Source organism: Heteronotia binoei, chromosome 15 (genome assembly GCF_032191835.1).
Source record: "Heteronotia binoei isolate CCM8104 ecotype False Entrance Well chromosome 15, APGP_CSIRO_Hbin_v1, whole genome shotgun sequence".
In the NCBI taxonomy this organism is placed as follows: domain Eukaryota; kingdom Metazoa; phylum Chordata; class Lepidosauria; order Squamata; family Gekkonidae; genus Heteronotia; species Heteronotia binoei.
In genome coordinates this window covers 11270402-11295762 of record NC_083237.1, presented here as the reverse complement: position 1 = coordinate 11295762, position 25361 = coordinate 11270402, and the positions used below count along the sequence as shown (strand labels likewise).

The 25361-nt window shown below is 40.4% G+C and overlaps 1 protein-coding gene across 1 annotated transcript; it reads left to right on the top strand.

Annotated features, from left to right (window-relative positions):
• The first annotated feature begins 4813 nt into the window (after positions 1-4813).
• LOC132583016 (vomeronasal type-2 receptor 26-like) lies at positions 4814-25113 on the top strand. Its single transcript, XM_060254683.1, has 9 exons — positions 4814-5104; positions 6316-6534; positions 9628-9754; positions 13979-14889; positions 16124-16154; positions 18236-18335; positions 19728-20019; positions 22856-22879; positions 25033-25113. Exons 1-9 carry the CDS (start codon positions 4814-4816, stop codon positions 25111-25113), a joined length of 2076 nt encoding a protein of 691 aa, XP_060110666.1.
• Positions 25114-25361: the final 248 nt, after the last annotated feature.

The window sequence follows — 25361 nt, the reverse complement described above, 5'->3', positions numbered from 1 at the left end:
GAAAGCTTGAAGTTCTGCTATTTGACCATTGATCTTTGCTCTGTGATCCATCTAGATGAGCACATGGAATAACTAGTGCTCCCTTCTCATTTGGTGGCCAAAGTATTTCAGCTTCAGCTCCCAGGGAACAGTCTGGTTTGATTTGCCTTAGAACTGACTGATTTGATCTTCCTGCAGTCCAAGGGACTCTCAAGATTCTTCTCCAGCACCACAGCTCAAAACCATCTATTGTTCTGTGCTCTGCCTTCCTTATGATCCAACTCTCACAGCCATACATTACTACTGGGAATACCATCGCTTTGACAATATGGACTTTTGTTGGCAGGATGATGTCTCTACTTTTTATTACACTGCTCAGGTTCGCCATAGCTGTCCTCCCAAGGAGCAAACATCTTTTAATTTCATGGCTACAGTCACCATTTGCAGTGATCTTGGATCCCAGAAATGTGAAGTCTGTCACTGCTTTCATGTCTTCCCCTTCTATTTGCCATGGTGTGACTGACCTTAAATAGTCAGATTCATAACTTGAAGACAAAAGGGGCAGTGACCACTGGGCAGTAGCCCTGACTGGAGTGGACATTTGATCTTAGGCCTATCGAATGGTTCCCATTGAGGGCCAATGGAGTCCAGGATTCTCTTACCATGTGACAATCTGGAAACCAGGTGGTAACTACCTGTGACACCTCCAGGAAATTTTAGCAAAGGAGGAAAGGAAAAACAATGGATGTGTCCAGTTGGAAGCTAGTCTCGATGTTGGGTATTGACCTGTTGACGAGTCCCTGGTTCCGTTGGTGCAACCTCCTTTCATCTGATCCAGCAGGAGTCCATATGCATAGATGTGATTGCAGCTGCGAACGTGATGTGGCTGCTTTGCAGTAATGATGGCTAAGAAGGAACTGAATTGTCCTTGTTCCATCTTCCCTCTGGAAAATGGCTCAGTTCAGTTCAGACCTTTATTGGCATAAAAGCAATCATGATTTACAATCAAAAGTAGGTACAAAGGCCTGAAGTATAGTAAGAACAATACAATCAATTAAATTACAAGCAAGCAATACAAGCAAGCAATTAAAATGGCAGCCAATAATACTAATCGAAAGTAGACACCCAGCAATTAAAATACAGTGGTATGCCTAGATTTAATTTTATAGGCTTCTACTAAGAAATTCGCAACACATGTAGTAATGTGGGGATTAACATCTTCTAAAAAAGTAGGTTAGAGTTTTCCTATTAGGAAATACATTATGTTGGAGATATTCAGCTAAAAATTGTCTATGTTGTGAGGCCAGGAAAGGACATTCCAAAATAATATGGGTTATAGAATCAAGGACTCTTAATTCACATGGACATAATCTATTTTGGAGAGGTATCTGTCTGAACCTACCAAAGAGAACTGTTGATGGGAAGGCATTTAAAGGCGCCAGAGTAAAAGTCCGATAGAATGGGGAATCTAAAGTTTTTTTAAAAATGGGGTATCTTCCCATGTCTTTGGAGTATACCTAGATTGGCTGCAGAGCAAACAGGGCGATGTGAGGGGAACACTTTTTGTATTTGTGATCCATAAGCCTTAGTTGGATTGTTCTTAAAATATATAGTTCATCACATAAGAAAAGAGTGTCCACCTCAATACCAAGTTTTTGTAGTTTCTGGGTAAATGAGAGAGCCAAGTAATGCTATGACTGTCTTTCATCAGTTAGTCTAGTAAACTTCCTGGATCCGTTCTGAAATGAATTTGTAGCCAGAATTTAAAAGCCATAATCCAGGCTCTGGTTTCTAGAAGATGTAAACCTAGCTCTGCACAAATGGATGAGTAGGGGACACATTTGGGAGCACCTAAAATCTGACGGTTTTGAGCAGACTTCGGAGGATGGTGGAAGACAGGAGGGCCTGGTGTGACTTTGTCCATGGGGTCGCAAAGAGTCGGACTCGACTGTGCGGCTGAACAACAGCAATAAAATTTGACGGAAGAATGATGATTGCACATTCTCCACATGGGGGCTAAAGGCTCCAATCCACAAAGGCATTCCATATAGCAATTGAGGAAGGATTTTGGCATTGTAAATTTTCAGAGTTGCTGGAATGAACGGGTTACCTCCTAAGAAACAGAACTATTTAATTTGTGCCAGAGAACATTTTACTAAACTTACAGCTCTATCACGATGTGTTGGCCATCTAAGGTTGTAGTTAAAGGTAATTCCCAGACACTTGTAAGCCTTCACTGGTTTGATTTCTTCTGTACCAATGCAGCATTTAAATAGGTGCCAGCTCTTTGAGAAAAAAGCAGGATTTTTGATTTTTCATAATTAATTACCAGTCGATGGCTTTCCCCCTGGCTTTATTTATTTATTGATTTTATTTATATCCCGCCCTACCCCACCGAAGTGGGGTGGTTCATGGTTTCCCTCTCAGTGTGGTGAAGCCTAGTCAGTAGTGGTGGGGATGACTGGGACTGTAGCCTTCCTGCCTGTTACTGTGTATTTGAAATGTGCATTCAGAGCCTTATGTATGGCTCTGTGTTAGTCTCTGGGATAAAACTCCCCATTCCTAGCACTATTTGACTTAAGTGCGAGGAGTTGAAATGCAGTCTATTGCAGATGACCACCCATAGCACACAGTCCTTGGTGGGTGGTTAAGAGGGGATCTTTGGGAGACCATGGCCTCTGGGTCCCAAGAGTGGGGGGGGGGACCACTTTCTTTTGCTACCAAACTTTTTCAGAGCTGTTGTAGTCACAAATGATTATTTCCCATTGGAATTGTCCAAATCACTGTAATTTGATTTCCATTCCAAACCTTCTGCGGCCTTTCAGAAAGTTCTAGAAAGTAAACAGCCTGGATATAGCTTTAAAGCCACTGAGGACTGATAGCTAGATGGAGGTACTCTCTGAACATGGAAGTGATTTTCCCTCACGTTTTGCCTTTTCAAGCCAGGTATCCCATTGGGGGGTTTTCTCTCTGAACTGTCATATGTTTGTGTTGCGGAAAGTTTTACCATGGCAAATGCATTTTCTTTTAGAACATTTATTGGCAGACTCCGCTGCCACCCAAGGTAACCTTATGAAGGAAGGATAAGCCTATTACAAAGATGTGAGGAAAATTCACAGTGCTGACAGGATGTTGAAACTAAGGGTGCTGCTGCTTCTGGTTCTGCCTCCAATTGTCTGCAAAACAGAGACCACCAAATGTAGCATGAAAGATCCCCTCCCGGTTCCACATGAATGGTACCAGCCAGGAGACCTCCTCATTGGTGAAATTGTTTCTCAGATAATTTACCATTTGCATATAATAAACTTCAAAAGACATCCAGCTCAGGAGTTGTATAGGTTACCAAAGTAAGTCATTATTTTTGCTCTTGGGAACTTGGCTTCACTCTACATATTAACATAGATTTATGTTAAGATGTGCAAAGAAAATGAATTCTAGAAGGAGGGGGGAAGTGAATTTTTGTTCCATCTTGGTGCTCCTCTTCTTCAGTGACATTTGGAATCTTTTCTAGTTGGGCTTTTTTTGCAGTACATCTGGCCTATTTTCATCCACAAAGAATAATTCTTCCAGCTCTAAAAGGCAGCAGAAAGCAGTAACACACCCTCTAAATTTGCATAGACAAGGACAAGCGTATAATATGCTGACCTGAATGACTGAACATAACATAAGAACATAAGAGAAGCCATGTTGGATCAGGCCAATGGCCCATCCAGTCCAACACTCTGTATCACACAGTGGCCAATATGTGTGTGTGTACACACACACACACACAATTGACTGCCTCAATAAATCTTCCTATTTTCTCCACTGTCTTGTGTAGGCTTTCATATATTCTGTTCTTTTGGACTATGATAGAATGGAAGAAAAAAAAAGCTGTCTATAGTAATAATTCTCTTATCATCATGGCCAACTCGAACATGGCCATTGGCTAACATTTATGGAACAAACAATTGGCCCATCACACATTGGTCAGTGTTTCTGGCCTTCCATCAGCTGACTTCCCTGCCTTGCTTGCTCAGGCCCAGGAATGTTGAACAAACTGCCAGAAGCAGTCTTTCCTAAGAGTCAGCCACATCTCCAACTCTTCTCTGCGTCCTCTCTGTCAACTGGCCTCAGAAAGGGCTTCAGAGCTACTGCAGCCTCACGAAAGGCACACTCAGCTTCTGAAGGCTGGAGAAAAAGCTAGAGTCCTGAAAAGTGGCTGTTGCTAGGCAGCCCAGGCTGCTTTGGTCAGGAATGGGAGAGGCCTCAGGTTAATAGAATGAACCCTCCATGTATTGTCTGTAGTTCAATTGTGATCCCAGGAGATATTCAGGCTCCACCTGGAGGTTGGCTACACTAGTTCTGGCGGCACCCTCTGGGTGCCTTGATGCTACCAGACATTTCATCCCAGGGAACTGTGCTTGCTAATTTCCTGGTGAGGGCTGGAGATCACTCAGAAATGCTTTCCAGATGACAGACATCATCTCCCCTCGTGGTGGTAGGGAGAGTGATTTATTAAGGCAGTCATTCAGGTCACTTGGGTGGGTGGAAAGACAGCAAGGGTGAGGTGCACTCATCCAAAGCCTCTTTCTAGGCCCTGTTGTATCTCCCTCCACAATGGGCCTTATTCCTAGAAATATATAAGACAGAATTGAAAATATATCTCAAGTTCCATTTTTCAAATATGAGGCTGCATTATCTTTTAGTGTTCAAACATCTGCATAGTCATAGACATACATGAACACACACATGTTCAAACTCCTTCACAATTGCTATTCCAAGTCATGATACCTCTCAAATGATTTATCTGTTGATACCATTGTTTCCATATCTCCATATCTCTGTCTACAGTATGGTGCCCAAGCTCCACCAGCATGTCCTGGCCTTGGTGTTTGCTGCAAACAACATCAACAAGAATCCTAGAATCTTGCCCAATGTCACTCTTGGGTTCCACATCTGTGACAACTACTATGATACGAGAATGACATATCGCAGTACTTTTGATTTGCTCTTCAAATCGCAAAGATATTTTCCAAACTATGAATGTGATACATACAAAAATCTAGTAGCCATCATTGGGGCATTGAGCTCTGAGACCTCATTCCACATGTCAGACGTCTTAAGCCTCTACAAGATTCCACAGGTAAGAATTGTGATGAGAAGAAGTGATTCAACAAACTACATCTTCTCTAGGACTTTTGCTGGGGTTAAGAGAGATGGAGAGATGTGAATATTTGAAAAAAAACAATAATAAGTTTGCTTTGCATATGTGAGTAAAATAACAGTGAGAAGGCAGTCAAGAAAGGCTGGAATGAAGTGGTGGAGCATCTGCTTTCTCAGCAAAAAGGTCCCAGGATAAAATCCTTGGCAACTCTGGATGAAAGGGTCAAGTAATAGGCTCTGTGAAGGATCTCCATCAGAATGCCTGGAAATGTGCTCTGAATCAGAGTACAAAATACCATATTTGATAGATTGGGGTCTGGATCATTATAAGGGGAATCCATGTGTTCACAGATAATGTTCAATTTTTTTGAGAGAGAGAGCTCCAGGAATTTCCCTATATACGCACAACCTGAAACGAGTAGACCAAAAGAGCCTTTGACTTTAACTCTTGCCAAATCAAAATTTCTTTCACAAAACATCCATGTGATTACTTGTACTCAAGGGGTTCTTCTAACATACATCTAACATGTGTGTACTTCATTTTAGCTGTCATATGGTTCATTTACCTCAGAGGAGAGAGATGCTAAACAGTCTCCTTCATTCTACCGCATGGCCCCAAATGAAGCCCACCAGAATATTGGGATCCTCTGGTTACTTCAACATTTCCAGTGGACATGGGTTGGGATTTTTGCTGTGGATGATGACAGTGGAGAACAGTTCTTGAAGGTCCTGGAGCCATTGCTTTCTCAAAATGGAATCTGTTTAGCTTTGACGCAGAGAATTCCAACCCAAACCAGTTGGGATGAGGTTAATTTCATCCCTGAGTTCTTTGTAAATACATATTTACCTTTTACAGAAACTAAAGCCAATACATTTATTCTTTATGGAGATTCAATGGTACTCGTGTTATTTTTTACTCATTTAATTATGACCGATCCCAGTTATAAGGAAGATGCATCATTGAGAAAAGTGTGGATTATGACACCACAAGTTGATTTTGCATTAACAGGCCTTCAGAGGGGCTGGGATATTGAGTTTTTCCATGGGACTCTTTCCTTCACAATTCACTCAAATGAACTTCCTGGCTTCCAGAACTTCCTTCAAGAAATAAATCCATATAAGAAACAAGGAAATGGTTTTCTCAGTGACTTTTGGGAACAAGCATTTGACTGTTCCTATCCAAATCCCCAGGAGCCAGTGGCCATCAGTGAAACATGTACTGGGGAGGAGAGGCTGGAGAATCTTCCTAGTTCCTTTTTTGAAATGAGCATGACTGGCCACAGCTACAGCATTTACAATGCAGTCTATGCCATAGCACATGCTATTCATGTGCTGTACTCATCCCGATTCAATCACAGGGCAACTGATGGTGGTAAAATAATGGAACTTCAAGATCTCCAGCCTCAACAGGTAATGTTGATCCAAAGAAACCTCTCTCTGACTATGTTGTTATAAGATTATACAATATTCTGCTTTCCACAAGTGGTCCAGTGATATAACCAGGATTCTATGACTTTATTATTTATTTATTTTTGCTTTCTTTTTTCTTGTGATAATCAGAGAATGGGATGGGTGGGGAATGTACAGTATCCTTCATGTGAAAAAATAACCATTAACAGGCTAGAAAGTTTAACAATGGTGTATCTCAACATCCAGGCTATAATATGTTGCTTTGTTTCCCCCTTTCAACTAGATCCACCCCTTTCTACAAGGCGTTACATTCAACAACTCAGCTGGAGAAACACTGTCTTTTAATGATAAATGGGAAATGGAAGGTGGTCTTGATATAACGAACATAGTCACATTCCCAAACAAGTCCTTCCATAGAATGAAAATTGGAAGGGTAAATTCCCATGCTGTTGAAATTCAAAAATTTATCATCCATGAGAATACTATAGTGTGGCAAGAAATTTTTAACAAGGTATGTATTTCATTCTTCTCAGAGGCTACTTCACTTATCAGATGGCTCAGGAACTTGTTTTTATTATTTTTGTTATTATTTCTTTCCTTATAGTCTTTTTATTTGTTTGATCAGACTCAATGTTCAAGAGAGGCCACAGCCTGCATTCAAACACTAGAGAGATATGTAGCTTAAAAATGCCAAATATCTTCTTAATTACTCTTTGTATGGCAAAAGTCATAAACAGAAAGCCATCACACAAGATATGCTACTTTAATTATAATGTGATTTTACTACAGGAACCAAAAGATTAGCCACATGCAAAGTTACTTGTTTATCTTCATCTCTAAATAACCAAGAAGACTTAGAAAAGGAAAAATCAATTCAGTTTCAAATCTGAAAAAAATCAAGACAATCCAAAAGATTTGCCACCACAGTAGGGCTTTTATGTATTACTGGTTATTAAATCAGAAAAAAACCCTAAAATTTTACTGGTTTAAATTTCCCTTTTGGAGGTGACAAAATAAACCAACAATAGCAATAAAAGTTCATGATCATGACTACTCTCTAAATCCAAACTAATCAAATAAAAATTACAAAAAAGGAAGTACTTTTTCAACCAAAGGGTGATTAACATGTGGAATTCACTGCCACAAGAGGTGGTGGCAGCTACAAGCATAGATAGCTTCAAGAGGGGAATGGATAAGCATATGGAACAGAGGTCCATCAGTGGCTATTAGTTGCAGCTTATTGTTGGAACTCTCTGTCTGGGGCAGTGATGCTCTGTATTCTTGTGCTTGGAGGGGGGGGGCACAGTGGAACGGCTTCAAGTCCCACTGTGGATCTCTTGATGGCATTTAGGTTTTTAGGCCACTTTGTGACACAGAGTGTTGGACTGAATGGGCCATTGGTCTGATCCAACATGGCTTCTCTTATGTTCTTAAAAAGCAAACCAACAATTCTGCCAAAGAACATGTGTGTGTGTCTGTGTTGGATTAAGCTGCTCCTGAACATAGATTCAGCCTGGGCTCAGAAAAAAAAAAATAAACAGCCAGGCTTACCAAGGACAACCGCTTACGAACCTAAAAACAATATCTGAACTACAATCTACAAACAATAAACCCAAACAAAAAAAAGAAAAGAACACATTAAAACCTTATCATCCCAATAAACCAGTAAAAGTAAAAACTACAGGGAAATAGAAGAGCAGTTTAACACAGCTGCAACGCCACTCAACCAGAACTGGAGGTACTTAGTACTGACAAAAGGCATGCAAAATACCTGCATTCTTTACCACATTCAAAAAAATTGCATATCTTCCAAAAATCTGAGATAATGAGAAATATTTTTCACTATGCCTTCATTAAAATTGGTAGATTGGCATGTCAATCATGGTATACTTTTTCTTTGATGGGAGACGCAGAGGTGAGTAGTCCATTCCTTTTCTTCATGCCCCAATAATAATAACTTAAGGGTGATGAAAAAATAGGTGGAGTACATAAGATTTAGCCCTTGCACAAAGAAAGAAAGAAAGAAAGAAAGAAAGAAAGAAAGAAAGAAAGAAAGAAAGAAAGAAAGAAAGAAAGAAAGAAAGAAAGAAAGGAAGAAAGGAAGGAAGGAAGGAAGGAAGGAAGGAAGGAAGGAAGAAAGAAAGGAAGAAAGGAAGAAAGGAAGGAAGAAAGAAAGAAAGAAAGAAAGAAAGAAAGAAAGAAAGAAAGAAATCTTCTGCTGCTCAAGATTTGTGAATCAATGAGCTTCTAAGAGTACAAAAGGAAAGGAAAGTACATAAGGAAGGAAAAACTGATTGTAGTGAGCATACATGAAAATCAGTGTATGAATGAAGGGAAAAATTTGTTATTCTTTATTTTTAAGATTTGAGTGGGATCGCCCCCATAATTGCTTATATTCTTGTAGGACTTTGGTGGCTTGGAATTAAAATTAATGCACTTTTTGTGCATAATGTGCTTTGGGTTTACTTGTATAGGTCCCTGAACCAATTTCCACCAACTGTCCTGTTGGGGAGAGGGGAAGAAAAAATGAGCAAGAATCTCAGCTTTGCCATTATTCCTTATGTGGGGCCAGGGGGAGGATTCCAGGAGGAATGGTTGGTTTTCAGCCATGACATTAAAATTACAGGGATTAAAATGCTGCCTTTCTGCTAAACAACCTTCACATTTCAAGACAATTAGACAAAGGGTTTTACCACTGAACAAACTGGCAGAGAGAAAAAAGGCAACTTGCCTTCAAAAATGATTGAGGGACAATTCTGTTCTTCTCCATTGCAAAGATCCAATCAGAAGGGTAAAATAAAATTGCCCTGGAAATCAGTAGAATCAACAAAAAACAGAATTGTATGTTGAATTGCTGGAAGCATCCTTAAAAAAAAAGATCGTTCAGGAATAAGGATTTGTGATTCCCAAGAATCTCAGATTTTTATTCCTGTTTTGGGAAATCACTGTGACAATCCAAATTAGCAATTTCCATGTAAAACATTTGATTGTAAACTTCATAATGATCAGTACTGCTCACTTGTGTCTTCATACCTCTGCTGATGCACAATAATACTACTTCCTTCCAAAACTCCCTTCCCACTTTTTCAATAGGCAGTGCCCCTATCTATGTGCAATGATTACTGCAACCCTGGCTTTCATAAGAAAAAGAAGGAAGGGGAGACCTTTTGCTGCTACGATTGTGTGCACTGCCCAGAAATGGAGATTTCAAGTCAAAAGGGTAGGTGATGCAATGTGTCATCATTCAGGGTTAGTTCAGATGATCTGACAGGGTTCACTTTCTAACAGGAGCTGCTTTGCATATTAGGCCACACAACTCTGATGTAGCCCATCCTCCAAGAGTTTACAGTAGGCCCTGTAAGAAGAGCCCTGTAAGCTCTTAGAGGATTGGATACATCAGGAATGTGTGGCCTAGTATGTAAAGGACCTTCTGCTAGAAAGTGAGCCCTGCTATTCAATTTTGATGGAATGGAAGAAAAGAATCATTTTGTTTATCTTCACCCATCTCTCTCTTAGTGAAGATTGTACCTCAGGAAGACCAAAGTATTTTTATTTTGAAACCTACTAAAAGCTTGGTTGGAAAAGGCTCTTGGCAATCCATCACATTCAAGAAATTTTGTTTCTTGAATGATTTGCCCATGAAGTGGTATGTGTCAATGACCAACTGTTGATCAAATTAGTTGGGTTCAAGATGTACATTGCAGGACAGCCTTTTTCAAGATGTTCCCTTTAAGAAAAATTCAAAAAGCTTTTTTATTGAACACATAAACATCATACATAGAAGAAAGCAAGATAAAACAGTAAATAAGCATTGAAGCATAATACATAATTAATAAAGCATGATATCTTATAGAGATCCAGGACATTTTTTGTAGCAGGAACTCCTTTGCATATTAGGCCACACCCAACTGATGTAGCCAATTCTCTTGAAGCTTTCAGTAGGCCCTGTAAGCTGTTGGAGGATTGCCTACACGAGGGTATGTGGCCTAATATGCAAAAGAGATCCTGCTACAAAAAAAGCCCTGAAGAGATTAGATGATGAATGATTCTTCTATTCTTCTGAGTAGATCAAATAGCATTTGACATTCATAAACCTCATACTATTCAAAAATCCGTACCACTATCTTTGTTACAGGCAGTCCTACTTCATCTCAAGTCTGTAGAAAAGGTGTTCCCTTTTTAAAAGACACTTTAACTACTCCATTGGCCTGGCTGGGTAACCACACATGACTGCAGCTATGATCTTGAACTATACCTGTCAAAAATGATCTTGAAGTACTATTGGATAAAAGTGACTACATTCCCAAACTGTCTAAGAAATCATGTCACAGTGGGCCTTTGATGTGTCAAAATAAGCCAGGACTTCCTCAAAAATTTGAAGAAAAACAACAATAAATGGGATCACACTATAAATAACATAGAAGAAGAAGAAGAATCGCAGATTTATACCCCGCCTTTCTCTCTGAATCAGAGACTCAGTGTGGCTTACAATCTCCTATATCTTCTCCCCCCACAACAGACACCCTGTGAGGTGCGTGGGGCTGAGAGGGCTCTCACAGCAGCTGCCCTTTCAAGGACAACCTCTGCCAGAGCTATGGCTGACCCAAGGCCATTCCAGCAGGTGCAAGTGGAGGAGTGGGGAATCAAACATGGTTCTCCCAGATAAGAGGCCATGCACTTAACCACTACACCAAACTGGCTCTAGTTTGTTGTGATTTATATACATACGTATAAATAGCAAGAAACAACAACAGCAGTGATATATGGGCTACTGTACTTTTTAAAATACAATAAATTTCACAAATATCTTTTGCACAAAGAATTAACAATAGCAACCATAAAATTGTGAAATAATCATTTTCGACAGCGTTCATTCTTGTGTTCTAGTACAGCATTTCCAGCAGAGTACATTCTATATTAGTAACAAGTTGTAGACTCATCTCATGTTGCCACTTCATCAGACATCTTAATATCTTCCTCTTGTTGGACTGTGATAAGGTGCAAGCCAGTATCTTTTTATCAGCAAGTACAAAACCTTCTGCTTCTGTCTCCATAGGTACAAGTACTGAGTCTCAATGAAAGAACCACCTTAAAAATACTGATAACAATGCACTAACAAAGGTTGGCACTGAACTAATATTGTGTATTTTTATGACCCTGGGATGAACTAATTTTCCCCTTCAAAATTATTAAACTTTACAATTGCAGGGAAAGAACATATACTTCAGACTCACCCATTGTTGAAATTCACTTTTATATAAGGAGCAAGTCATTCATTTTTCTTTACGAGGTTCCAGATCTTCTGTTCAATAGCTGGCACCAATGCTCTCCAAAACTACAAGCAATAAGTCCTCATGAAGCAAAAAAAAAAAAAAAACACACAAAAACCTATATAATTTATATAAAGAGCATTCCATTCTTCATTTTTAAGCAGGAACAAAGCCTTTTCTTCTATTGCTGGCAAAAAACTCTTAAAATACTAAGAGATAATCCTTCATAAAAGAATGTTCCTCATAGTTTCATGCAGCTGGTTGTACATGTTCACTACCTTGAAGGTACAGAGATTAATCCAAACCATGGTCATGTCAAGCATCAATATTTTGCAATAATCAAGTGTTTGTTCTTTAATCAAAGACTTGTTTTATTGTAAAACTCCATAGCTTGCTCCAAGGATGGATTCCTTGGAAATAATGACATACATAGTATTGAATAGTATCTTAGAGGAAAACTTCAAAAGATAACTTCAAAAGAATAACATAAATATGCAAATTGAGTTGAGGGTTCAAAGGGTACTTTTTAGTATCTCCTTTATGGCTAAGGAATGTTAGCTAATTAGATGTTAGCTAATGACAACATCTCCATTTCTCACACATTCCCTGTGAACTGATAAGGCATGGCTGTGTGAATCTGGGGGAGAGGCATTCTACACCATTAATACAAGGTTACACTAAACATCCTGGGTCCAGATGGATTTATTATGCATTATGCATCCAAAAGGGGGGGGGAGAGAAAAGGGGGAAGAAGAAGAAAGGGGAAAAGACAAAGGTGATACTCTGCTGTTAATCTGGCACGTTTACTAGGTACAAATAAAACCAGCATTTAGAAATAGCATGCTTGACAGATCAAGGTTGCCATCTTACTTATATGCTGTCCTGTATGTAACGTTAGCTCAATTATTTTTAATCTAACACTCTTCGAAAGGCAACCTATCATTTCACATGTAATCCAGATTTGAGAATAATAAAGAAACCAGTTTGCATGGGGAAAAAAAAAAACCCTTTCCTTTCCCTTTTCCATTTTATTTCTCTAGCATTCTTTATCATTCCAGTAGATAAACACTCTTTTTATTTTATGGCACCATAAAATAAGAGTGTTTATATATTGGAATGATAAAGAATGCTATTCATAACATGCTTAGGATGCATACAGAGCATGGGGTTGACTCCATTAAAAAATAGAACAAAAAGAAATAGAAAGAAAAGGGGGTGGGGGGAGAGGAAGAGGAAACATGAAATGAGTCCACAACTAATTACCCATATAGAATGTACTCTGTAGAAAATGCTATATTAGAATACAAGAATGAACTCTGTTGAAAATGGTTATACAACATTTTTATGGTTATTGTTATTTCTTTGTGTTAAAGGTATTTGTGAAATTTAAAAGTGGCTTTATTTTTAAAAGTATTGTGGTCCATAAATCACTTATTATTATTATTATTATTATTATTATTATTATTATTATTATTATTATTATTATTATTATTATTATTATTATTATTATTTTGTATTTAGGACTTCTTAAAAGCTGGATGAGATTTACTGATGGCACAAAAGATCTTATTCTGCGCTGCCATCAGTGTGACAAAGTGGTCACAAAACTGAACTCCACCCTGAACTCTGCCCTGCCTTTAAATCTGCTTCTCATCATTTTTTCCTCCCCTTGCATTTTTACACAATGTCCAATCCACTGTTATCTCATTCCCTAAGTAAATAAAATGGGCAGATTAGGCTCTATGAGATGGAAGGGAGCATCAGTGAATTATAAATTCTGATTTACCTTGAAGTAAGGGAAAAAAGGGGAATTGAAGGAGGGTGAGTAAAGTATTGTTCCATTAACAATTGAAGTGTGGGAGAATTCTCAGGTTGCAATACTCACCTTATTTCTTCATTTACAAAAAAACACCCTTATTGACTCCATTGTTGAAAGTAAATAAAAATATATCCTATATTATCTGATAAAGCAAAGATCTACTCTCCTCCTAAGCAGATCTAGGTATTAAACTAGTGGTTTGGACTACAGCAAAAAATAAGCACCAGCAGTAGAAATTCAACTTGAATAACATTTTCTACTTTGCTCTCATATGAAATATGGTTATGAAACCTATATATATGAAATCTCATGTCAGTAGCTACTGTGACAGCCCTTCTTCATCTTTCTTTTCCAGATATGGATGATTGCATCAAATGCCAAAGCGATCAATATCCAACCAAGGGCAAAGATGGCTGCCTTCCCAAAACAATAACTTTCCTCTCTTTTGAGGAACCCTTAGGAATAAGTTTGGCTTCTGCAGCAGTTTCTTTAATGTTTGTCACAATAATTATTTTAGGAATTTTCATTAAGCATAAAAATACCCCCATTGTTAAAGCCAACAACCGAGATATCACCTACATACTTCTCATTGCTCTTTTGTTCTGCTTCCTCTCTGCTTTGTTATTTCTTGGCCAACCAACAAAGGTCACCTGCTTCCTCCGCCAATCTGCTTTCAGCATCATCTTCTCAGTAGCTGTTTCTTGTGTGTTGGCCAAAACCATCACTGTGGTTGTAGCTTTCATGGCCACCAAACCAGGGTCCAACATGAGAAAGTGGGTGGGGAAAAGACTGACCAACTCAGTTGTCTTTTCCTGCTTCCTCATTCAAGCAGCCATTTCTTTGGTATGGTTGGGAACCTCACCACCATTCCCAGATTTTGACACCCACTCACTGACTGAAGAGATCATAGTAAAATGCAATGAAGGATCTGTCACAATGTTTTATATTGCTCTGGGCTACATGGGGTTTCTGTCCCTCATCAGCTTGACTGTGGCTTTCCTAGCCAGGAAGTTGCCGGATAGTTTTAATGAAGCCAAGTTCATCACGTTCAGCATGCTGATCTTTTGCAGTGTTTGGGTCTCTTTTGTTCCAACCTATCTGAGCAGCAAAGGGAAATCCACGGTAGCCGTGGAGATCTTCTCTATCTTGGTGTCCAGTGCTGGGTTACTAGGCTGCATCTTTTCTCCAAAATGCTATATTATTTATTTTAGACCAGAGTTAAACAGGAGACAGGACCTAATAAGGCGAAAAAATAATAAGGTTCATGGGTCTTAATATCTTTTCTTCTGCTTTCCTGAATGAAGCCAGAACCAGCTAAAATAAGAATAAAGACATGGGCAAAGTGCTTTCAGTGTATTTCTAAGGTTTGAATTTGTGCCTAGTGAAGACTTCCTGGCATTGCAAAAATGAGAATTTAAAATGATGTTTTAAAGAAATTGCTCGCTCTTTTTGAAGTATATGTGGTATTACATGGGTCTTCCTCCTTGCAATCATGTTTTTATTGATTTTATTTACTACGATGATGACGACTGCAGATCCATACCCCGCCCTTCTCTCTGAATCAGAGACTCAGAGCGGCTTATAATCTCCCATACCTTCTCCCCTCACACCCTGTAAGGTGGGTGGGGCTGAGAGGGCTCTCACAGCAGCTGCCCTTTTAAGGACAACTCCTGCGATACCTATGGCTAACCCAAGGCCATTCCAGCAGCTGTAAGTGAAGGAGTGGGGAATCAAACCTGGTTCTCCCAGATAAGAGTCCGCACACTTAACCACTATACCAAATTGGCTCATACTTACTTAATTAATTTATACTGCACCTGTCTATCTAGTCGGGACCAAAGCTGTTTACATCATTTTCCTATCCTCTATTTTTCCCTCACAACAGCATTGTGTGGTAGGTAAGGCTAAGAAGTTGTGATTAGCCCAAATGAGCCCAGTTGTTTTTCGAGCGCACAGTGTGGTTTTCCCACTTTGAAAGCTTCAATTTACCACTGGCCTGCTGGCTGGTGGGAAAACTCCACCCCCAGACACTCCTAATGTGATTACATTACTTCCATTCATTTATGTCTTCTGTTCTCTCTAGAGCCTTTTGACCTGCAAGATAATCCAGAGATAGTTAAAGTTCATGGTGCTATTTAGAGGAAGGGTCTGTTGCTTGTTTCATTTATGCCATTCTTCATCCTGTGGCGCAGAGTGTTAAAGCTGCAGTACTGCAGTCCTAAACTCTGCTCATGACCTGAGTTTGATCGCCGGTGGAAGCTGGGTTTTCAGGTAGCCGGCTCCAGGTTGACTCAGCCTTCCATCCTTCCGAGGTCGGTAAAATGAGTACCCAGCTTGTTGGGGGGGGGCAAGAGTAGATGACTGGGGAAGGCAATGGCAAACCACCCCGTAAAAAGCCTGCTGTGAAAACATTGTGAAAGCAACGTCAACCCAGAGTCAGAAACGATTGGTGCTTGCACCGGGGACCTTTCCTTTCCTTCATTGATACTTACCTTGGTGATGGTTCGAAATGAGAGAGTATAATAAATATTGTTGATTTTTAGGACTTTTCAGTTATTTGGATTAAGAATTAATAAAGTAGCAAGCTTGTGTCTTCCTTTCTTTCCTATTGGGACTTGTTATCAAGTTGGTTCATATATAGCCTATTGAACCAGAGAGAGGGTATGTTCTCAGGTTAAAATCCAAGGACGAGATTTTTCTTCAACAGTAAAAAGAATAAAAAAGTACAAAAATAGAGCTCTAAAACAAGAAACTTAATATAGACAACAGACAAACAAGCTTCAAAAGTGCTAAGCTTGTCTTCTACCAGGTTACTGGGAGCCAAGATCAGTAACAATGATAAAAACAGGACAACTGAAATCTATAATTTATAGGGGAAGAATCATCCCAAAGGCACCCACTTATATGTGGTGTGCCACAGGGTGCAGTTCTCTCCCTGATGCTATTTAACATCTACGTATATGTGCCCCCATGCCCAGATTGTCAGGAGGTATGGGGGGATGGGGATGGGATGTGACCAATATGCAGACGATACCCAGCCCTATTTATTGATGCGTGGCCACTCCAACCGTACCTCGGAAAATCTAGACCTGGCCGTTCAAACTGTAGTTGCTCTTCAATGAGATTAATCGACAGGCAGCTCAGCCAATGTGAGAGCAGGTGAACTGTGGCCAGTCTGTCTGGAGAACTATATTATAGGGCAGATTCTGTTATCAGATTATCTGAAGTCCCAAATTGATATTTAACATCTAGTCTGTAGACCCTTTCCTTTAAGCAGTGAGCCCTAAGCAGTGTATTGGGTGGGGAAAGCATATATCCACAATGAGAGAGCAACCTGGTGTTGTGCCTGCGCTGCAGCAGCTGGCCATGGTATCTAGCAACTAAAAATTAAAAAAAGATTCCCCAGCAGTGCCAGGAACTGCCATGGCATCATTTGTGGCCATCTTGCTGCCACATTCCATTTCAGAGTTGTTACAAGATGAGGTCAATGTAATGGAAAGGGCAGGCATGGCCAAGGAGATTCCTAAGTCAAGGAGGCTGAGCCAAGTGTCCATCACAGCCAGGAGGTGGAGAGGGAAGGGCCACAGGACCTATGCACCACCTCTGCTGCAGACACACCCCTTAAAGAGACAAGTATCTATCTCAAGCCCCAGCCACTTATCAGTGGGCAAGGAACAATTCATGGTGGTGCTGTGCACTCAGAGTGCACGGGCTCCCGGAGGCTGATGTTGCACAAGAATGTGCAGGGGCAGCAACCAGATACAGTACCCACAGTGGCCAGATGGGCACCCGCATTGCTGAGGGCATCCACATGCTAGCCTTAGTGCAACCCCTGATGGAGGCACAGCAGTAGGAGGGCTGAGGGGTGCAGCGGGTGCCAGGAGAGACTTTAAGAAGTGTCCCAGTAGCCTCTCAAGATATTCCTGTCTCCCACACCTGCGTCCCTTGCAATGTCCATAGGCCCAGCAGCTGCTGTTACAGGTGCTACTGCAGAACCTCTCCTCGCCAAGGACTGACATTTTGTCTCTGATCCACTCCTAAAGGTTGCTAGAGGGCGAGGCAGCCTTGGGCTCTCTTCGTCAGGAGTTGGAGCACATCACTTAGCATAGACTTTTGGGGTGGGTAGTCCGAGGATCATGTCTTCTTTTTTTTTCACAGAGGAAAACTTCTCTTCAAAGAAGAGAATCATGTTGTTCAGGAGAGCCTCAGAGAATACCCAACTTCAACTACAAAAACCTGTAACTAAGACTGCAATTAAGTCTTCCATTTACTCAATTCACTAGGGAGATGCAGTAGTCCATAACAAAATGAATAACAAAGACAGTGAAAGCAGGTATAAATATATCCTTGTATTATTCAGAACCACCGAAGGGTCATGGTTTCCCGCCTATCAGCAGCCAGACTTATCTCAGGGAGCTGTGATCATGTAGGTTTTCATGACACCACTTTAGATGCCTTCAAGGGGATCAGTGTTCAGTGTGGAGAACAGCAGGTATGGTGATACTGCTGATATTGCTGTTGCTGCTTCTGCCTCCACTAGTATGTCAGGCACATGCTGTTAAATGTAAGACATGGCATCCCCATGAGATTGTTCACAAGTATCTTCATCCAGGTGATCTCATTTTGGGTGGTCTTCTTTATCAACTCTGCTTCACCTCCATAGCAAAAAACTTCACCAGTGAACCTTCACGGCCACAAGCTGAGCCTATGGTGTAAGAAATTATTCTTTTTCACATACGATATTCTGTTTAGATTGTATTATGCAGAAAACCAATACATGGAGAGGCTTCAGCAGCTGCATTGAATAGAGGAGTCTCCATTATGCTATCGTAAATGTGCATCTTTGTGCTTCTAGTGTCCTGGCCCCACTGGTGGACCTCCTGGGTTCTTTTGGCCACTGTGTGACACAGAGTGTTGGACTGGATGGGCCATTGGCCTGATCCAACACGGCTTCTCATGTTCATGTTCATGTGCAGAGTTATTCTGACTTAAAGCTACTGATTTTCAATTTAAAGTATCTCCTTTCCCTTCAACTGAGTCCCTTCTGAAGTGCAGAGAGAGCTCTTTCACAACAGTTGAGGCTTGGCAATTCTATTTTGCACTGTATGTGCCAGGGGGACATGTTTAATGCAGGGAATCAAAATTACAGAAGGAATTTGAAATGTGGGAGCCAGAAGAATCAAACTAGGAGCGGGTATGTTTGATTCTCCAGCAGGAATTGTTTTAAGATAAAACGGGGTGACTTCCTGAAACAAATGTTGGTAAATATACATATATAGTCAAGGTTCAAAGGATTATTAGGCACCATACAGGATGTATTTTCAGTTTCATTATTTTCATTTCTACTCGAATTCCCATTCTCCATTAAACATCAGCAACCATACAAGACATACTCATAGCATCAAGACTTGTCTCTTGTCAGTCTAACGCATCAATACTTCATGGAAGGAAAGGGCTCAAAGATGGGTCAACATGCAATTGTTCTCCAAATTTCCAAAGGCCTTCTTCTGCATTTGAAAACAAAGTCATTTGGCTCTTGTTCTTTCAATCCAGTTTCATTAGATTTTTTTCTTCATTACTTATGTTAAGTGTCAGCTTATAGCCAGATTTAAATTCAGTCTTGTCTCAACAGAGGTATGCAGCCATCCCCAGCTACAATCTGCCGGCAAACATAGCAGTAATTTTTCCTTAATTTTAATTCCAATGAGAAGGTTCAGTTGATCTGTATTTCTTAAGTGGTTCTGGAGATTCACATTATGCAGATAAGGATATTCTTAATAAAATTTTGTGAAACGTTTAAAAAAGAATATTTTCACTTTCTTTGCATTTCTCTTGCTTACAGCTTTATCATTTGATGTCTTTACCCTGGCCTATTGTAAATTTATACTTTATTGATATAGTATAATCAGCATCACATTCTGAAGAGCAATATGCTATTAGACATTAATATATCTTACCGTGTGCAAACCATGTTGGTTCAGGGGTTGACTGACTTGTAAACTATTATACAAAACTATCATGAACATCGGGGGGAAATACACAAAATCACAATTTTCCAAATCCACAATAAGATAGTAAAAAAAATATTCCAAATGTCTTCACAGTGCAATGACCCAGAACTACCAGCATATTTTGGCCATGGTTTTTGCAGTAAAGGAGATCAATGAAAATCCCAGGCTCTTGCCCAATGTCACCTTGGGTTTCCGCATCTATGACAGCTACATGATTGCAAGGTGGACCTATCAAGCCACATTGCAACTTCTTTCTCCCTGGAACAGGCTGGCCCCCAACTACAGGTGCAACATCAAAGACAACTTATATGCGATAATTGAAGGACTTGCCGCAGCAACATCCTATATGATTCCGAGTGTTTTGGCCATGTACAAAATTCCTCAGGTAGGATATATGTGTGGAGTGTGAACATTTTAAGGGATTCATACATTCCTTACTTTTCCAATTGAGACTGTGCTGTAAAAAGAGGAAACAGTGTTTTTCATGTGGAAAGGAAGATCTTGCATTTTATGACGATAGAAAATGTAAGCAGAAAATAGATCTTCATTATATTTCTTTACCCAACTGTAACTCCATCATTGACTGTATATTGTACTTCATGTCCACTGATCTGTGGGAAAGAACACAATCTGTATCAGCTCTTTGATCCTGATAATACATATTAAAGATCTATTTTTTCAATGTAATCTTTTCCATCCCCTTTCACATCTTCATAGCTGCGTTCCTCACTATTCTGATAAAATTGCCCTGCCCTGGAATGCCCAGGCAAGCCCAATCTCAAAATAAAGCAGGGGCCAACCCTCACAAGTACTTGGATGGGAAACCCTCCAAGGAATACCAGAGCCAGAATTCAGAGGCAGGCACTAGCAAGCCACCTCTCTGAACATCCAAGCACCACTTGGGGTGGCCAGAAGTCAACCATGACTTCTAGGTACACACACACACACACTCACAAACACACACAATACTCACCATTAAAAACATACATACATCTACTAAAGTAAAAGTTCTGAGGAAATAATTTTGTTGGCCTACTAAATGATATTGTTCTATTCAGTATCCCTGTCAAGCTTCAATGGAGGCAAGTTGGTTTTTGTAAGAGGCATCACAGAATGGCCCCAGTGACCCATAGGTTTTGTTTTGTTTTGATTCTCTTAGATATCTAGACACTCAGTGGTCATCCAGAGCCTCCACCTGGTCATCTCCTGAGTTCACCCCACATATATGGGTTTCTTAACCATTCCAGTTTATAGAAGATTCTTCTTTTTATCCATATTTAATAAACTACTCACTGCTGTTTTAAATGTATGCTATTGTAAAAAGCGCTACTCTGAGTATTTGTGTGGATGTGGAACTATCTGGTTCTATCTATGGATCAAGCCTTATTCTTTTGTAAAAGATATAATCAATTAAGATCACAGCTGATTGTTCCTCTAGTTCCTGATATTGACATGCCTGCAGCAAGTTAGTTCCAATTTTTGCTAGATGGTTTTGACCCAGCTATTACACTTCCAGTAGTGAAATTTATGTTGGGCTTCTTTGAATATAAAGACATGAGGAAAATCTAAAGAATTTATGTATCATCCAATAAATAAAGTCTAGAAAATAAAATAATTAAAAAGGAAAAAACCCTGCTTTACAGTTCCACGTGGTTAACTCACAGGTTATAGGCTATGAGCTTTGCCATTAGTGAAAGTGAAGTCTTCTCCTTTAGTCCACTGTTGATCAATGTCAGAAATTCCTACCAGAGGGCCAGCAATTTTCCTCTAATTTTTACCTGCAGTATGAAAAAAAAATCAAATCAGAAAATAATCCACCGAGAGAATTCCAAAACACAGAGACTGAAGTGGATAGAATGAGCTGGGTATAGTTACATGGTGATTACTTCGCAGCTGGGCACAATGTAAGTGACTGTAGAATATGATTACTGCGTACACAACGCAGAATCTTGGCAGGGCAACTTTCTGTCTGGCAAACATGTTGGTTGGGGCATTTGTGAATTTGCAAATGCCACCATATTGGTCTTATTCCGAAGGTCTTTTGATCCCAGAATGGACCAATCATTATGGTATCTACAGCAAAGGACTTCAGAATCATTGAATCATACTTCACAGGACAATATTGTATATAACAACCTATGAACACATAAAAATTTGCTGTAGAAATATAGGACATAATAGTCATAGCAGAATCTCAAGAAAACTTTGATTTAACGCCAAGGAACAATTATTGCTGTTCTTTTCGTTTGAAAAGAAAAAAAAATCAAAGACCTACATACCTCCACATCTCCATATTTCATTCTGAAAATATTTCTGTTCCTGTTATATCATAGCAAATTATGAATTTTGTGATGTTTCCTTACTGAACTTAGTTGTTTTCCCATGGTCTCTTAGGGCCAAAAAAGCCTGTGCTATAGTTGGATTTCACTTTCCTCTGTTGTTTGTTGGGTGTTAATTTTTTTTCAAGCAGAGGCTAGAAAACGCCCTGCTTTTGTCCCCAAAAATTTCAATCCTTTTGGCATTGTATGCTTTTGGAATTATTACAGTCCACACAACTCATTTTTTTTCTTAGTTCTCTTATGGGCCAGCTCCACTGATGACAGATATTACCCAGATCCTGTAGTTATACCAAATGGTCCCAAATGAAGCTCTCCAGTTCAAGGGGGTTCTGCAATTGCTTCTCCATTTCAACTGGAAATGGGTAGGATTCCTTGGTGGAACTGGTGTGAATTTAGGATGGTTCACACAGAACATGTTTCCTGAATTTTCCAACAATGGCATCTGTTTTGCATTTGTAGAAACAATCTACACTTTAGGGATGGATAATCAGTTCAAAAATTATGATAAATGGGCAGAAGAGGTATATAAAAAACTCATGAACAGCAAAGCCAATGTTGTGATCTTATATGGAGATATCCAGTCCATGATTCTTTTCAGGCATCTGCTAAGTACACCAGCATTTAAAGATATGCTACAAAAGCCAAAAGGAGAAGTTTGGGATATTACTGGCCACATGGAAATGAAATCATATCCAACCCAAACAGAATGGAATATAGAATTCTTCCATGGTACATTATCACTTGCCATTCACTCCAATGAAATCCAAGGTTTCCAACAATTTCTTCAGAGCAGAAGGCTTTCGGACAGTACGGAAGATGGTTTCATCAGGGATTTCTGGGCCCTGGCGTTTGGATGTCTGCTCCCAAATTCTTCTCTTATAGGTAACGGGGAATTTAAGTACACAGGTAACTGCACTGGAGAGGAGAGGCTGGAAAATCTTCCTCTGCCTTATTTGGAAATGAGTATGACAGGCTACAGCTACAGCATCTACAATGCTGTCTATGTTGTGGCCCATGCGTTACATGCTGTGTCTTTGTCTATGTCTCACGGAGAAGGAAAGGCAGAGAAGCTTCAGAGTCTTCAACCTTGGCAGGTAATGACAACAATATTGTAATGTGAGGGTTAGTTAATTCAGCACTGTTAGAGCCGCTCATATAGAGGTACTTTTTAATCTATTGCTGTTGGTTTTTCCATGGTTTTATCCCAGATATCCGTTTTTATGGGAACAGGTTTCTCTTATGAGTGTGCTGATTATCTATCTGTGTATTTGCCTATTAATTGCCTGAGGAGAATATATGTGTGTGGCCTTGGCACATACAGACCTGCCCCACCATGATTTTGGATTCTAGACACATGCAACAATAATTCTGAAGTGTTATTTTGGGTAATCTATGAAGGTGTCACCCAGTGTTCCCGGGGAAGTGAACATGTATGGCAATTCACTTATGCACCCTGAACTCTGGGCCTCCTGGGACCTAAGCCTGAATTCTTGGCAGATTGTATTTTCCCCATAATAAAGTGAGACCAAAAAGTAAAAATTGTATTAACTAGAAATGAATGGATTGAAATTGACTAGTCATGACTAAAAATGTAGACATCTTTGATAATTAGAAGATCAGTTGATCCCTGGAACAGATACATGGATGTGTGTGTGTGTGTGAAGAACATGGGAAGAAAGGCTGGAGAAGAGAAGGAAAGATGGTCCAAGGAGTAAGCTTGGGCATCAGAGAGAAAGAATTACACTAAGCACTTGGTTAAATAGCACGGAGGGGCTGGCAGAATCCAGAAACTGGGGATCTGCTTAAAGGGGCTTTGGGAAAGGCCAAGGGAATCTCTATGGCAGGAACCTGGAGGTTTGACAAATCAATAGAGAGGAGCTGTGTGGGGACCTTCAGATATAAACACAATATATTTTCCCACTGCACCTTATTTTTCCAGTTTGGTGTAGTGGTTAAGTGTACGGACTCTTATCTGGGAGAACCAGGTTTGATTTCCCATTCCTCCACTTACACATGCTGTAATGGCCATAGGTTAGCCATAGTTCTTGCAGGAGTTGTCCTTGAAAGGGCAGCTGCTATGAGAACCCTCTCAGCCCCACCCACCTCACAGAGGGGGTCTGTTGTGGATGGAGAAGAATAGGAGATTGTAAGCCGCTCTTTGTCTCAGATTCAGAGAGAAGGGCGGGGTATAAATCTGCACTCTGCAGTCTTCTTCTTCTTCTGTTTCCTTGTCTTTCTTAGTGCTGCGTAGGTTTACCACCATTTTTCTCTTCCAAAATAGATTACCCCATCATTAGTTTCAGTTGAGTAGACTTATACACATCAAATCTCCTCATGGATGTTTTGCTCTTAAACGGAGCAGATCATCTGAGAGATCTCCAAGAATCAATGGTTGCCTCCCACTGACAAGTGATGCTGTGATAGCAGTGATCCTTCTTTTTTTTCTCATTTGCATGATGCTGGCTATGGTATCTAGCAACCAAAAGTGAAAATAAGATTCCCCAGCAGTGCCAGGAATTGCCATGGCATCATTTGTGGCAATCTTGCTGCCACATTCCATTTCAGAGTTGTTGCAAGGTGAGGTCAATGTAATAGAAAGGGCAGGCATGGCCAAGTAGAGTCCTAAGTCAAGGAGGCTGAGCCAAGTGTCCATCACAGACAGGAGGTGGCAAGGGAAGGGCCACAGGACCTATGCTCCACCTCTGCTGCACACACACCCCATAAAGAGACAAACACCTATCTCAAGCCCCAGCCACTTATCAGTGGGTAGGGAACAATTAATGACGGTGCTGTGCACTCAGAGTGCACCGGCTCCCGGAGGTTCATGTTGCACAAGAATGTGCAGGGGCTTCAACCAGATACAGCAGCCACAGTGGCCAGATGGGCACCCGCGTTGCTGAGGGCATCCACATGCTAGCCTGAGTGCAACCCCTGATGGAGTCTCAGCAGTAGGAGGGCTGAGGGGTGCAGTGGGTGCCAGGAGAGACTTTAAGAAGTGCCCCAGTAGCCTCTCAATGTATTCCTGTCTCCCACACCTGCGTCCCTTGCAATGTCCGTAGGCCCAGCAGCTGCTGTTACAGGTGCTACTGCAGTCCCTCTCCTCATCAAGGACTGACATTTTGTCTCTGATCGACTCCTAAAGGTTGCTAGAGGGCAAGGCAGCCTTGGGCTCTCTTCCTCAGGAGTGGGAGCACATCACTTAGCATAGACTTTTGGGGTGGGTAGTCAGAGGATCATGTCTTCTTTTTTTTTCACAGAGGAAAACTTCTCTTCAAAGAAGAGAATCATGTTGTTCAGGAGAGCCTCAGAGAATACCCAGCTTCAACTACAAAAACCTGTAACTAAGACTGCAATTAAGTCTTCCATTTACTCAATTCACTAGGGAGAT

Excerpts from the sequence above, each read along its gene's own strand:
- LOC132583016 (XM_060254683.1), top strand. The coding sequence starts at position 4,814 with ATGGTGCCCAAGCTCCACCAGCATGTCCTGGCCTTGGTGTTTGCTGCA. Across the intron at positions 6,535-9,627 it reads AAGATCTCCAGCCTCAACAG|GCAGTGCCCCTATCTATGTG; the intron begins GTAATGTTGATC and ends CTTTTTCAATAG. Across the intron at positions 22,880-25,032 it reads CGGGGAATTTAAGTACACAG|GCCCAGCAGCTGCTGTTACA; the intron begins GTAACTGCACTG and ends CAATGTCCGTAG.